The sequence below is a fragment of the Orbilia oligospora genome (genome assembly GCF_000225545.1).
Source record: "Orbilia oligospora ATCC 24927 unplaced genomic scaffold scaffold00054, whole genome shotgun sequence".
Lineage (NCBI taxonomy): Eukaryota > Fungi > Ascomycota > Orbiliomycetes > Orbiliales > Orbiliaceae > Orbilia > Orbilia oligospora.
This window is the reverse complement of record NW_011645611.1, coordinates 1,980,405-1,994,329: the sequence shown is the minus strand read 5'-3', so window position 1 is coordinate 1,994,329 and position 13,925 is coordinate 1,980,405. Positions and strand designations below refer to the sequence as shown.

Here is a 13,925-nt window from a genome sequence, read left to right as displayed (position 1 = left end):
GGGCACTTACTCTTGGGAAGCCTTCGAATCCACCAGTTTCATATGCTGGGAAAGTCGCCGTGTGCCGTCGGAAGGACCAAAGCAGCACGCGAGAGGGATAAAGGAATAAACGACATTACCACTCCCATTATAACAATGCATCCTATAAGCCCGGCGATCGAATTCAGGCTGTCGGGACGCAGAGAACAGGGCTAGATCAGCTAGTTGTGATCGCGAGAACCCAGGGCCTGGAGTAGTATGTATAGGTGAGGTACAAGTTTGCCTTCCAAAAGCGAATGTGTTGCAGGTGAGGTCCGAATCAGGATAACAAGGATACCAATCCAATGCATGGGTTCACATTCCTCTCGCGTGTTACACTGCACCCACAACAAACCTCGCAGTGAAGCTGTTGGTGATGTCCAATTGGAGCTTCCACAATTTTAAAACGCATCCACTCGGACTACTACTAGCACTGCTAGTGCTAGCGAGCATTCACCCCACACTTAACCTCGAAAGTTTATGTATTAGAATGTACTGTGTACAGCTGTGCTCGTCACAATGCTCTAAGTATGTAAGTACAGCATCACTTACCATGGTAAGTTACATGGTTAACTTTACTAGCATACGTAACAACTGGCGAGTTTTGGGGGTAACCCTCGGCCACCGTACCGGATCAATCGATCAATGCAAGGAAGAAAGAAAGAAAGAAAGAAAGAAAATTCAGAACGCGCATTACTTTTTCCGTTTCCTTATCCGCTAAAGATAGCAGTCGCCTGGAGGTCTCAGACATATGGGGATACGACAGTGAGATTCATCAGCATACCTGTGTAGTATGTATACTATACATGTAGTAGGGGGCTTCTGTGAGACGAGAACGGCAACATCCATGCAGGATCGATAATCGAAGCGACCTGCAAATCTCAGGATTACTATGCCCCGAGGTCACTCCCAAAATGTAACTATCCACCCTTTCGTATTTCAGCCCTTCGTTGATTATAATTATTACAATCGTCTGCAGCTATAGAGCTGAAGGCATCGATCGAAACCTCCAAGCTACATATGTAGTTCTCATACATTGATTATCTCTCGCAGATGTCCGCATAAGTACCTAAGTACACATGCACAGCGTCTGACTAGTTGAATAATATCAATTAGGTAGTAACAATTGTAATCCCATAACCCCCCCAATCTGTATTACAGAGTTTTACAACTATTCCTTAGCTTTATTTCTTTTTTCTTAGTTTGTTAATTGCCTTCATCGCGTCGTCTTAAAATCCTTTTCAAACTTTTTTTTTCACACGTTACTCTAAACGTATCCAAAATGGAAATTCCAGACGAACGGACGATACAATTGGTATTTCATAACTTCTTTCGGATGGGGAACAGAAAGTCAATTACGATAGTACGCTGCTCTTTGCATCAATTAGTGTGATTTGTGACATGCATAAAAACTAAATTATGCAGATTGTACTACGTGGAACGATAGCTCTCACCCTCATTGCATCGATGGCAGACTGGTAGCAGAAAAGCATGAATAAGCATATCGAATCCTGGGACGGCGACCCCCAAACAAAAGGGCTAAAATAACTGTAAACTGATACTGTTATGTATTCATTCGAATTTGAATATTAATTCAATGAGCTGGAGGTTAACTTGCCCCGCACACACGTATGCATACCCCAGTACGGTGATGCTATCTCGCATCCCCCAGATATCTCTAACTAGTAAAGAAAGGAATAGAAAAAAGGCCCTAGAAACCAATTGAGCCGAATGTACCATGTATGCAATGACGACCAATGTTCATAACAGGTCATGAGCTGGGAAGAAAAGAAATAACCCAATGCTGTGCAATCCCAATACTAAAAACTACTCCCAGTTCCATAGCTCGTGAGGATGACCGATGCAAATGCAACAAAAGAACGAAAACGCCACTCCGTTATTTCTCCGGCCTTTGTACGCCATATTCCACAAACAAACAAAAATTAGAGACCGAACCGATTTTTTCTTCGGTTGCTCAAAGAGCTCTCATAAAAGAAAAAGAAAAAGGAAGAAAGAAAAGAAAGAAAGAAAGAAATTTCTCAGGATGCCGCTACCGCTGTTGATACCCCGCAACTGTGCCTGACTTGGGTATCACCGTCGTCGTCTTCTTCTTCACTGTCATAGGAAACCTGGAGATCCATGGGATACGCCCAGTCTTCCCAGCCGTCCAACAAGTGCTCGACGATCTCATCGATACACCGGAATTGATTCAATCCAGATATGACCTCCCTTCTGAACATGACGTTTTGGGCCGGGTGGATCCACAAATGAAATATGTTTGGCGAAATTACGAGTGTAGAGTATCTTTTGATATTCTCCGATGGGTGGTATATTCTGGGTAGCCGGGTTGTTCCCATTTTCGAGGATCTCGCCTGTTCATGCTTATACATCGCCGAGAACCTCGACATTGCCTTCCTCCTTAAAGATGGCTTTGGCTTGCGGTATACGTTTCGAAGCTCCGGGATTCCGCCAACGATCATGAATTTAGTGAGATCTTGCACCGCCGGTAAGGTATCCGTAACTATTGCCCAAATACGTTTGATCTTCTCGTGGTCTCCCGGCATCGCTACATTCTGCCATAGTAAGTAGAGAGTAAGTCTGTAGAAGTCAGATGCTTCAGCGACCTGATCAACAGTGTAGTATTTTTCCAGTATCGCCTCTTGCAATTGAATATCGTCCGCCCGAGAGGCATATCCGTTCACCCGGTCACGCCATAATTTGCGCTCGGCAAACTGCTCAAGAAAGTGCTGGATTATCATCAGAGAAAATCGCAACCTCTCAGTTATATACCTTATAACCAAGGCTTTGTCACTCTGTGGATGAAAGTCGAAGTATTTGTCGTGGAAGTCATTGTATAGCTGTGTCGCTAATGCCTTTGCAAGCTCCGACGCCGCTATGCTTTTAGTAGCCAACTTCGAGAGATATTCGAATGTGGGCTTGTTCGGGAGGTTTGGTGGGTAGAGAGCAACGTATCTCGGCTCGACAAAGATTTTGATCTGTCTTCTGGCGATTTCATGCTCATGGGTGACAATGAGAGAATTGAAGGCGCGAGAGGTTTTGCGGAGCGATATGATGTCGGAATATATCAACTTAGTGACAATTTCTAATTGCAATTCTATAGGTAGCGTGAAGAATAGGGCACCGATCGAAGGCCTAGAACTGCAAGGGTGTCAGCTATATCTACTATAGTAAAGCCAAATGCAGACTCCGACCTACCTTTCGTTCTGTGTGCAAGCGCAATCTGTAAGGTCGGCCACTGTTCGCCTATCAAATAGCCAGGACCGCCGTAAACCAGATGCGCTAGAAAACTCTCGAGTCATAGCCGCTTTGCGGAGCCGCCGCGCACTTGCAAAAGTATTCCTTTTATCTTCTTCTAACAACGAGTCCACGGACCTGCGAGGCCCCGAATGCTTGCCCGAACCATCTTTCCCTCCTTTTTTCCCCAGATCCCGAATTTTTGTCGCCACCTTTGATAACATTGCCTTTAGAGGCCTCTTACTGTCTTGAGACATCTTGATTTGAAGTGTTGGAGTGAAGGTTTTGACGTCTTGGTGTTGTTTTCCGGTGTCGGATGACGCTTGATATCGAAAAAAGATGGTAAATACAACTATGCAGCTGTGTGTCGGTTTTTCGGTCGATATCTCTTGCAGACGTCCAAAAGTGATTTCGTTTGATGAATTTATGAAGCGTATGTTTGAAGAGGATACTTGCTTGACGAGGAGGCAAGTTGGCTGATTATTAGAATCCCTAGCTTGGGCTGTAACTTAGTCCTTCGTATTATCGAAGGCCCTGTTTTATCGATCGCTAGTTGCACCATAAGCCTAAGCTCCACTATGTAGCAGACTATACCTACGAGAGAAGGAAAGAATAAATGTTAACCGGGACACAACCAGGGTTAGGCGGCATTAAGAACAGTGCACACCGTTGAATATGCACGCCAATCCAAGGACAAAAGGGATCAGGAATATCTTTCCTGAGGATTGGCTTGCAGTTGCTTTTTTACTCGTTTGGCTTGCTTGAACTTACTAGTATGTATAATCGGAACCTTGGTTAATTAAGCTGTCGGCGGCGGCGTGATCCTTTAGTCGAACAAGAGCGAGCGAGAGATATCGATGATTTGCAATTGAATCAGATTTTGTTGACCTGTCGGACCGTCCCAAACGAACGCTTCCGGGCTAGTAATATGCCCTTTCCGTATTCAATTTTGGATGTATCTAATGAGAAACGACTGCGCACGGATTAGTCGCCAACTTCTGGGCGTCTTAAAGAGTTTGTTTGTAACGTTGGAGATGTGAAGAATGCAGTCCTGGCGGGCTTCTAGCCACCCCAAGACCTCAAGAAATTCCTTCCAGGAAGATCGAGGCCAGACACATCTATCTTCAAATCGGGAGGAGAGGAAAAATGCGGCGCAGGGGTACATGAGCGAGTGCATTCATTCCGCAGAATGCTGGTAGGTACATGGAGGTTAACTACTTCAGTACTTAGGTGCTCAAGTAGGTGGTAGGGCGGGATATTTTCTAGCTGCAGCTTGCAGGATGGCATGGCATGACATGCCAGTGAAGAGGAAATGCTTTGCCCTGCCCAGGATGTCTGTATATTGTGCTCAGTTCCTTGCTCCACCGGAGACCACGAGCCAGCCAACCAGCCTATCGACAAGACATGGATGCAGGATGATACACAATCAAGCTGACATTGTGACTTTTCCGATGTTCAGGAATGTTGAAATTTTTTTTTAAAAAAAATAGGATAAAAAAATAAAAAAATAAATTAAAGTAAAAATAAAACCAGAGGCGGCTGAAATTCCACAAAACATCATGAGAGAAGGGGAGGTTGAACTAACCGATTTCCAGCGGGGAGGATCTCAATTAAGACCGAAGTAGTCGACGGAATACGAGTCGACTGTGGTACAGTAGGTAAAGTTCGAGTTCTGTTCTTCGTATAGCTTTTGAAGGCGGGTTTCAGAGTAACCCGGGATATGCCAGGAGTATATACTTCAGTACCGACCTATCGTACCATGTAAAAGGAAGTAGTGCTACCTCGTTCCGCAGTGGTTATACTGAAAGCAGCAGCTTAAGCTAGTTAGTTATCGGGCATGCGGGTCCATGCCAGGAGAATTTGAACCAGAATAATAATTTAAGTATCGATCAGGATTATCAGCAGAACTATCAGACCACCCGAATATCTGCTAACAATTAAGATACCCAAATTCCAGTCAAGTTGCAAATTGCGATTGAACCGCCGGATACTGCAGGAAGCATCTTATATGTAGAACGGAAATGCTGAACGAAAAGGACAGAATAACAAGCTCCTCGTGCTCATTCCCATTTCCCATGAAATATTATGGTCCTCGCTCCGGTCCACACCTGGGAAGGCGGCAATAATTGTATGCTAGGCAATGCAATGCAAGAAAGGACTTGAAACATTAAACATCATTATTGAAGGCCGGCCCCATCTTTAAATTTCTCAATTGGATCATATCCGGTGATAACTTGAGCATCAAAGCATGCGCAAGTGCACAATACATTCACCTGAACCGCGCGAACCAGATCAAAGGCCGTATTTGGAGGGATGTGCACAATCATTTCCTTCCAGTTGAATTCGACCGATTGCTAAACCGCACAGCACTGGCTATGGGAGCTAACAGCAGACCCGGCCGCCGTTTTCGACAGTGAAGTGGGCTCGTTCCCACGGTCAAACGGTAAACCTCGCTTCGAACACACGTTCCTACCCACGCCGTTCCAACATTGCTCCCTCTTTCTCCCTTTCCCTTTCCCTTTCCCTTTCCCTTTCCCTTTCCCTTTCCCTTTCCCTTTCCCTTTCCCTTTCCCTTTCCCTTTCCCTCTCCTTCTCCTTCTCTGAGAGAAAGAAGAGAGCAGCTTTTGTTTGAATCAAATTGAACGCTTTCCTTTCGGAGATAAAATGAGAGCATGCAGATCAGCCCAGGAATGCTGTACAGCTGTGGTTAGGTGAGGCTTGATTCTCGTTCGTTTGCGGCGAGGTCACAACGTTCAAACTTCGCTCCGCAGCCAGTTCGGGTTCGTTCCTAGGCGACAACATCTGTTTGAGAGCTTCCAATATTAACTAATACCCCAATATGATGATGCTGCCTCAGGGGCCTGAGTGAACACAAAATCTGTGAACCTGTAACCCCGCATTCTCGTGACCTCTTTGTGTAGTCTCTGCTAAGTGGGTAAGTGGTTATTTGAGCAAGCGACCAGATTTAAGATTTTTTGGCCGAGATGATTTCGATTCTGAGGCTGTCCGGGGGGCCTAACCTCAACCAATCGGTAGGAGGATTGCCATATCGTGCCACTACTATAGCTTCAAAAATAGGCATTTCTACTGATGCGACAACTCTATCGGAGAAATAATAAAAGGGGTCCGCGACCTGGGGCCGATTCTGGCGAGCTTCAATAGCGGCGCCATCTTAATTAGGGCTGTTGAGAGTGTTCGAGACAAAAGGTATTCGCAGGAGTAGTGCATCGTAATGCATCGCAGCGCACAGTTCAATCGAATTCAACGCCTTGCCGCCTTCCAGGGACACAGGCATCACAGGCACAGGGCTGCTGCCCAGGTTACAACATCACAACACATTTCAACATTCCAATTAGCTTCCAGACCTTCTCTTGAAACCAGAAGGTTTCATGATGTCCAAGATGGAAAAAAAAAAAAAAAAAAAAAAAAAAGGGAGAGAGAGAGAGAAGAAGAAGCGAAATGCCAAATTCCAATAGAAAGGTACTGCTTTGTAAGCTCTGTTGGCCTCTTTCTTCTGCGATCCTCTGAGGTCGACAGTTGGAAAAACGGCAGAGAATTGTAGTATCCTAACAGACGGACCAACTATCAGGAGGCAATGTTGCTATTGATACTTACAACTAACAACATTCTAACTCGATTCTCAAACGTTAACGTTCAAATACTAAATTTATAGCGACATCTTAATATCCTATCTGACCTGTCTATGAACCAAATATAATAGCCAAAGCTTAAGGGCCAAATTTGAAATTTAAAAATGCGATACAACTACATACAACATTCGTGTATGTTAGCCTCCAAAATCTAGGCGCAGCGTCCCCTTCACTTGGGCCTGGCATGCATCGAGGCTATTTGCGTGTGTACAACTTTTAGCGCTATAACCTTCGTATGCACGTTGCCATCAGATTTGAATCTTGATCATATTGCACTAGATGGACTAGATGTGGGGATTCACTTGAGCCTGGCTGTAACCCAATCTAGAATGCTGTCCCACGGAAAGAACAGATATAGATCGGTTCGGGTCCTTTATTAAGAGGGATTTAGTTGTATAAAATTTGCACACTGGATATATATACATATGATATCTGTGCATGTTTGCAATTGAAGTAAGCCATGTATGCGGTCGCGAGTTATTAGCAGAAACTGGGGATATTTTGAATATCAAAGACGCCTATCGATACATTCGCCGCACCTACCATCCATTTCAAAAATGAAGATACCGAATACATATATGAACGCTTACATTTGGACTATCGCGGGTTTTATTTTTGCATTCTCTTACTGTGCACCAGTACTAGGCCCAGTTGACGGCAGTACCGGAGCTACGCTGGTTCCGAAATCACGGGAAGGGCCCTTAGATCCCTCGGACAGCCTTGATAAATTTGATAATATCCTACACGATGGAATACGAACACGAGGTTTGGAGGTTGACGTGGGCAAAATTAAAAAGCCTCTTGCCCCTGTCATAGATCATATCGAAACGATACCTCCTTCTAAACCTAAATCATCTTCTCCCGCCAAACCGAAAACATCTCCCCCCCCTCAATCGACAACATCGTCGTTATTCAAGTCGACAATATCTTCTTCTTCTTCTCCTTCTTCTTCAACGTCAATAGTCTCACCCCATTCGAAACCAACACAAAATCCTCTAGCGCCTACACACAAAAAAGAAGGGAAAGGGCACAAGTCGAGGAAAGGCAAGTCGAGGAATCACGGTCCTAAGCCAAATGGGCCAACCCCAGATATTGATTACGACCCGCTCGACGACGACTGGGGTGACCTGGATGGTGACCTAGACTTCGACGAAGATGACTACGTCAAAATATCATTCTGGATAAAGGACAGTTTCGAAATACGATGTGCCGATCCCAAACATGTGTTCAAGAGCCCAATCGCTGCAGAGCGTACAAGAGACTTGCTACCTAAGGGTTTCAGCTGGAGGAATTTTGATGAAAATCCGTGGATGGCCGAAGAATTTATCAAAGAGATGCAAGAGTCTTGTATAGAGGATTGTAGTTGTGATGATTGGGCATCCCTACATGCTCCCGCGGCTAGGAAAAATGATAGTTTATCATACTGCAGAACGTGGGAAGACGCTAGGAAATGCGAATGGGTTTTTGGTAAGTTAATTGACCCTTTTTTTTTGATCCTTCGGATGGTGAAGGTTTTTTTTATATACATGCACACCTCCTCAGCCTAGCGTACCCCTCTTGGATATTTTTTCAGGTATCTGATGCAGTACTGTCGAAATTTCAAGATTTCTTGCTAAACATACAAAATTATAGGCTGTCAATGTTGGGCAGAACTCGGCGACCCAGAAATCCCACAAAGGTTCGAAAATATGTCAGTACAAAGCTGGGCTAGCGAATTATCATCTCTCCCACTGCATCTTAGAAAAGCACACCCCGAGTGGAGATGGAATAATGGTCCGAAAAACTTGAACAATCAATCATTAAGTACTGGTTTTGGCCCAAGAACGGAGTACTGGGAGACGAGGAATTACTGGTACTATCCCAGGCCATGGGATGTATACCGCGAAAGGATCGTGGCAGAAATACAGCCAGGTTACTACTTATATGGACCTGACGTTCCATGGATACATGGCAATCCTATGAAGGAATTACGAAAATGGAAGCCAAGCTTAAGGGGAGAATGGGAACTATTCATGCGGTATCTTTACGCCGTGAACCCAGACCGAAATTACCAGCCTGCACGAATCGTGCCACCTGCTGATCCCTTCCCTCCGTTGGAAGAACTCTGGCGTCCTGCCCGAGACCCGTTTGAGGATCTTGTACCAGCGGTAGATATAAATCTTGTTATGGCCGACGAAAATAACGCTCAAGCTCCACGAGCCAAATCCCGTAAACGAGAGGATTCGCCGCCAGAGCCTATTACCCCGAATGAATCCGACACGACATGTATACCTCGGTATCTAGCGCTTTCAAATACGGACGGGATTGAAAGACTTTGTCCGCAATCTGAAGCCCTAGAAAACACCAAGGGGAAAGACGAGGAAAATTCCAAGGGGGCTAAACCTTAATTTGTATATAATGCCTGTATATACGTAGGTGTCTTGTCGCCGGACCCTTCAACTTTTTTCCACATGTATGGTGGGATTTGTTGCAAAGGCAAGAGCCTTTCAACTCCGTCGATTTCAATTTCAATTTGGTTATTCGCGTATTTTACTTCCAGTTATTTCCTGGCCTATATGATACATCATTTTGTAGATTCAATCTGGTTTTGTATTGGGAAGCAACAACAGGTTTATTAATATAATCGCCCCTGCACTGTGCCTAGATGAAATATGACGATACTAGCTATTCAGTGATAGACTTTAGTTATTTCCGATGCACAAAGTTTAAAAATCAAATCGTAATATTCAGTAAAGGTAACCTCATGGTAAGGCCGTTCTATAACATGAATCACTATAGCTGAAAGAAGGAATGCGAATTGGCATAATATAATGCAACCTGAGATATCACCAGCAATTCCAACGCTATTTTGCGTTGTATTTCGTTTAATGAGCAGGGCGCAAATGCAAATGCCGAATACTATTAATTTATACTACTGAGGCTGGCGCTGGTCGGCCGTTGTATTTTCAGGGCACTGAGACCCAAAGCGGCCATAGCCGCCTGTTCATAAAACGTTTAAAAACTAAGTACTTTTATAAATACTAGGTATACTAGACAAGATGCTATAGTTAGTGCAATGGGTCCATGGAGGTGTTCGAACGGTTCTGGGATGCATGTAGCATTGCATGGCCATGGAGTCGTAATGGCATACGCAGCCCGCCGCCTGCGCCAAGACCGTGCCGCGCCGTTGGGCTATTCCGTCGCCATTGTCAGCTGCAACAGCGGTATCTCTGCATCCAACATATCTGTCCCCCCACTAACATCGACTTTCAACTTGCTCATCAGCAATGCCGGTTCTCTAACGTCATTCCGAACGTCCTTCAACCCTTGAAAAAACCATATCGTCGTTGTCGCATAGCATTCTACTTCTCAGTTTCGAATCTCATAAGCTACCATGATGCGGATAAGGCCTCAGATTGCAGGTAAGCGAAGATAATTTATGGTTAAAGCCTAAAAGTTGAATAGCTTCGAACGGAGCTGTTTTTACTGCATAATGTATGTGCATGGTACTGATCACGGCTTCACCTCGAAAATTATAGGTGCATTTGCTTTCCTGCTGCTATTGTCGGCGTACCTTGGTTTCTCAAAGAGATTGGTTATTCCGGTCAATGATAAAATTGTGCACTTTATATGTTTCTTCTTGATGACAGTAAGTAAATCCATTCCGTCTTATTCCAACATGGGAATAGAATATACGTTATCGTATCTGACAGCTTTCGCTTCAAACCTATAGTTATGTTTCTACTGGGTCCTCGATACATCCCGTCGTCGGGTAGTCAACTTTACCTTAGTAGTTATGTTTGGCATTCTTGGTGTAGGATCGGAGTTCGTTCAGGGAGTCTTGCCGGTATAGCATCCTAAGTCTCGGGCTATACTATCGATGGGGGATTTTGATTGGCTAACCATTGGTGGTGACGGTAGTGGCGTACATTCGATGCTTATGACATTTTTGCAAATCTTCTCGGTGCCGGCGCCGCCCTAGGGCTCTGTATGTGGTATCATAAGCGTATGCTGGAGAGAAAACGACAGGCGAAGCAGGCTAGCTATCATGCCGTTGGAAATGAAGAGGCTGAACTAGGTATCATTGAAGAGGAAGATGAAAGCGAGGATAGTCTGCACGGACACGTCTCAAGCAGTACAGGGCCGCAAATCAATGGGGAGACGACTTCAAAATAGATTGGGATGTTGGCAGGGTACATTTGAATTAAAGGGCTGCTGTCAGTGCAATAAAGCTATGTCAAGGGATTTGAGGCGACAACTGGGACTGCGTACCGCTCTTCAAGCTGTACGAAGGAGGCGCCGAAATTACGAATGAAATGCTTTATGTGGTCACAGAGAGAGGATTTCTTGATCTGATTTTCTTTACGATTCAAAGAGGGGGCACACTCAAGACATGTTCCCATTTCACCCCCGCTCAAACGTCTCCGTTTGAAAGAAAAATAAATGCATTTTTTCGCTTTTGCTTTTGTCTATGGGGGGATATTATGGAGTTTTCTTTCTTTTGTGTCTTTTACGGTAATGCGACCCTGAAAGCTCTGGTATCCATCGACATGAATCTGTATATTCAATTCTAAATATGCATAAGATTCAAAAATGCTGCTCGGTACCATATAGACCGGCTCTACTCTCTCTTTCTTTATTGCAATCACCTTCTCGGCATTCCTCTGCCACGGCCTCGTAGTGCTCGGCCCCTATACCGGTTTTCATGTTAGAATTTCGGATTCATATGGCAAATGTAGGTGCAATGGAGTAACATACGCTGCGCCTCTTGGCATAGGTGGTCCTGATTGCGGTTGAGCCGACTCTTCGTTTTCTGTTCACATTCGCATTAGCGCCGGTGTGCTTTGGGTCAAGCATCTATTCTAAAAACGTACTAATTGTTTCGTCCACTGACAGGATCAAGCAAGCAGCTTCGGTCGCAGCCTGGATCGCATTCAATTTAACTACTGTTGGCTCCCACACAAACTTCTCAAGGTTGTCGGCAATGCCTTCGTTATCGATATCAACACCGGCCCATGTCTCGCCCTTAGCGTGTCTTTGTCGTAGCTTATTCAGAATATCGGTTGCGTCGAATCCTGCATTGTCGCACAGTTGCCTTGGGATGATTTCAAGAGCCTTTGCGAAGGCTGCAACAATCATCTGTTGCTTTCCTGCGATCAATTTTGATTCGTCGCGAAGGTACTTCGAAATTTCCATCTCGAGAGCACCGCCACCAGCAACAATCTGGTCGTTCTTGATGGCCTTCTTAACAATCATTATAGCGTCGTGAAGGGACCGTTCCACTTCCGCAATAAATTGTTCTGCACCACCACGGAGCACCAATGTGCATGTCTTCGCCTTGGGGCAACCCTGGAAGAAGTTGAATCGTTCACCACCAATCTGTCGCTCCTCGAAAGACTCACAAGTACCCAAGTGTTCTTCCTTGATGTCGGAACAGGTCGATTGTATGCTACCGCCAACAGCCTGGACGACTCGTTCCATATCCTCGCTCATTACTCGGCCAGCACAGAAGATATCACGGTCCGCGAAGTATTGAGTTGCCAAATCACCGATGGGGAGCTTGGAGAGGACGACTTTGGCGCCGGTGGCAACAAGGGCCTCTAGCTTCTGAATGATGATCTGCCATTCGGCATCGACTATTGCTTGGTATTCCTATAAATTGGTAAGTTGGGATCCTGTCTGATCCATGAAGTAGAATGACATACCGAAACCTGCTCGACACGGACTTCAGCGTTATCCTTCTCGCTCTCTATAGTGTACGAGTTAGCCCCTGTATCCCTGGTATAGCTGTATTACATCTACATACTGAGTTCAAGCTCGACATTTAAGGAGACGATCTTTGGGTTCTTGAACGATTTGGGTTGTTGTTCGAAACCAGCGTATGAGAAAGTCTTCTTGAAAGCGACACCGTTGACGAATATAGAGTCCTGGAGTGCACCACCGGGGACCTTCTTCATTCCAATCAACTTCTCGTTCAAGTCATCCTGGTCTAGTGAGAGAACGGCATCCACGACCACTGAAATTTATATTTGTCAGCATCCCGATTATAAAATCATAAAGGGTCTGGTTGTCGCATACTTTTTGTGAAAAAGGCCGAATTTCTCTTAATCAACTTTGACGACATTGCTGTTCCGGCTAACTTGATTAAGATGTCCCTCTTTTCGCCCTTATCTATCCGTACAGCAATTTCTTTGATCTTGTTGACGGCTAAAATGCATGATTTTCGAAGACCCTTGATGATGACTTGCGAGCTGACACCTTCCTCCACGAATGTTTTGGATTCCTTGAGGATTTCACCGGCAAGAACCACCACGGATGTTGTACCGTCTCCAACTTCGGCATCTTGCGAGCGGGCAATGTCGGTAAGGATACGAGCGGCGGGGTGAACAATATCCAGAAGCTGTTAATAGCAGAAATATAAGCTTCCTGAGTACTTCAAAGTGAATCTTAAATATTATTGGTAAGTTGAATAGCCACCTTCATAACCGTAGCTCCGTCATTGGTGATTGTCTGTTTGCCGTTAGCGTCCACGAGCAGCAGATCACCACCGTAAGGTCCGAGAGTTGATTTTATTGTAGCTTGTATGGCAAGACAGGCGTTGATATTTGTGATTATCTGTCCGCGTCCCTGGGACTGGTCAGTTCCTACAAGTTGTTATGTTAGTACGGCCTACGTAAGTTCCATAACATATGATATAGAGCTTTGTATACGTGCCCTCCTTCAAGACCAAGATGGTCGGTGTCTGCCCACCAAAGGACATTTTGGTTATCGTTTATGTAGAGGATTATCGAAAGAAGCTGACTGGAGTTATTGGTACGAGGGTATTTTATTGATGGAATCGCGAGGATATTACAAGTTATTGGAGGTTGACGTTTGAAGCTTTTTGCACTTTGAAGCAGCTCTGAGCTTGGGGTGCGTGCGGCCTTCAGAAAAATGTTATCGATAGACGTGGGACAGTCTTGGCAACAACGCATTTTGGAGCCACATCCCACTTCACCGCCTCATGTGTGTGGCAAGTGAGGT

General features: G+C 45.0%; 4 protein-coding genes across 4 annotated transcripts; 2 read left to right on the top strand and 2 right to left on the bottom strand.

Moving 5' to 3' along the window:
* Positions 1-2,057: 2,057 nt before the first annotated feature.
* On the bottom strand, positions 2,058-3,530 carry AOL_s00054g614 (uncharacterized protein; the record flags this gene model as incomplete). Its single annotated transcript, XM_011121930.1, has 2 exons — positions 2,058-3,177; positions 3,235-3,530. 2 exons carry the CDS (start codon positions 3,528-3,530, stop codon positions 2,058-2,060), a joined length of 1,416 nt encoding a protein of 471 aa, XP_011120232.1.
* A 3,950-nt stretch (positions 3,531-7,480) lies between these two features.
* AOL_s00054g613 (uncharacterized protein) lies at positions 7,481-9,310 on the top strand (the record flags this gene model as incomplete). The annotated part of the gene is made up of 2 exons (XM_011121929.1): positions 7,481-8,390; positions 8,556-9,310. 2 exons carry the CDS (start codon positions 7,481-7,483, stop codon positions 9,308-9,310), a joined length of 1,665 nt encoding a protein of 554 aa, XP_011120231.1.
* Positions 9,311-10,296: 986 nt separating this feature from the next.
* Positions 10,297-11,078, top strand: AOL_s00054g612 (uncharacterized protein; the record flags this gene model as incomplete). Its single annotated transcript, XM_011121928.1, has 4 exons — positions 10,297-10,324; positions 10,442-10,551; positions 10,636-10,749; positions 10,824-11,078. The coding sequence occupies 4 exons, from the start codon at positions 10,297-10,299 to the stop codon at positions 11,076-11,078; spliced, it is 507 nt and encodes a 168-aa protein (XP_011120230.1).
* A 469-nt stretch (positions 11,079-11,547) lies between these two features.
* AOL_s00054g611 (uncharacterized protein) lies at positions 11,548-13,876 on the bottom strand (the record flags this gene model as incomplete). Its single annotated transcript, XM_011121927.1, has 8 exons — positions 11,548-11,593; positions 11,661-11,715; positions 11,777-12,554; positions 12,608-12,651; positions 12,709-12,918; positions 12,981-13,302; positions 13,380-13,535; positions 13,613-13,876. 8 exons carry the CDS (start codon positions 13,874-13,876, stop codon positions 11,548-11,550), a joined length of 1,875 nt encoding a protein of 624 aa, XP_011120229.1.
* Positions 13,877-13,925: the final 49 nt, after the last annotated feature.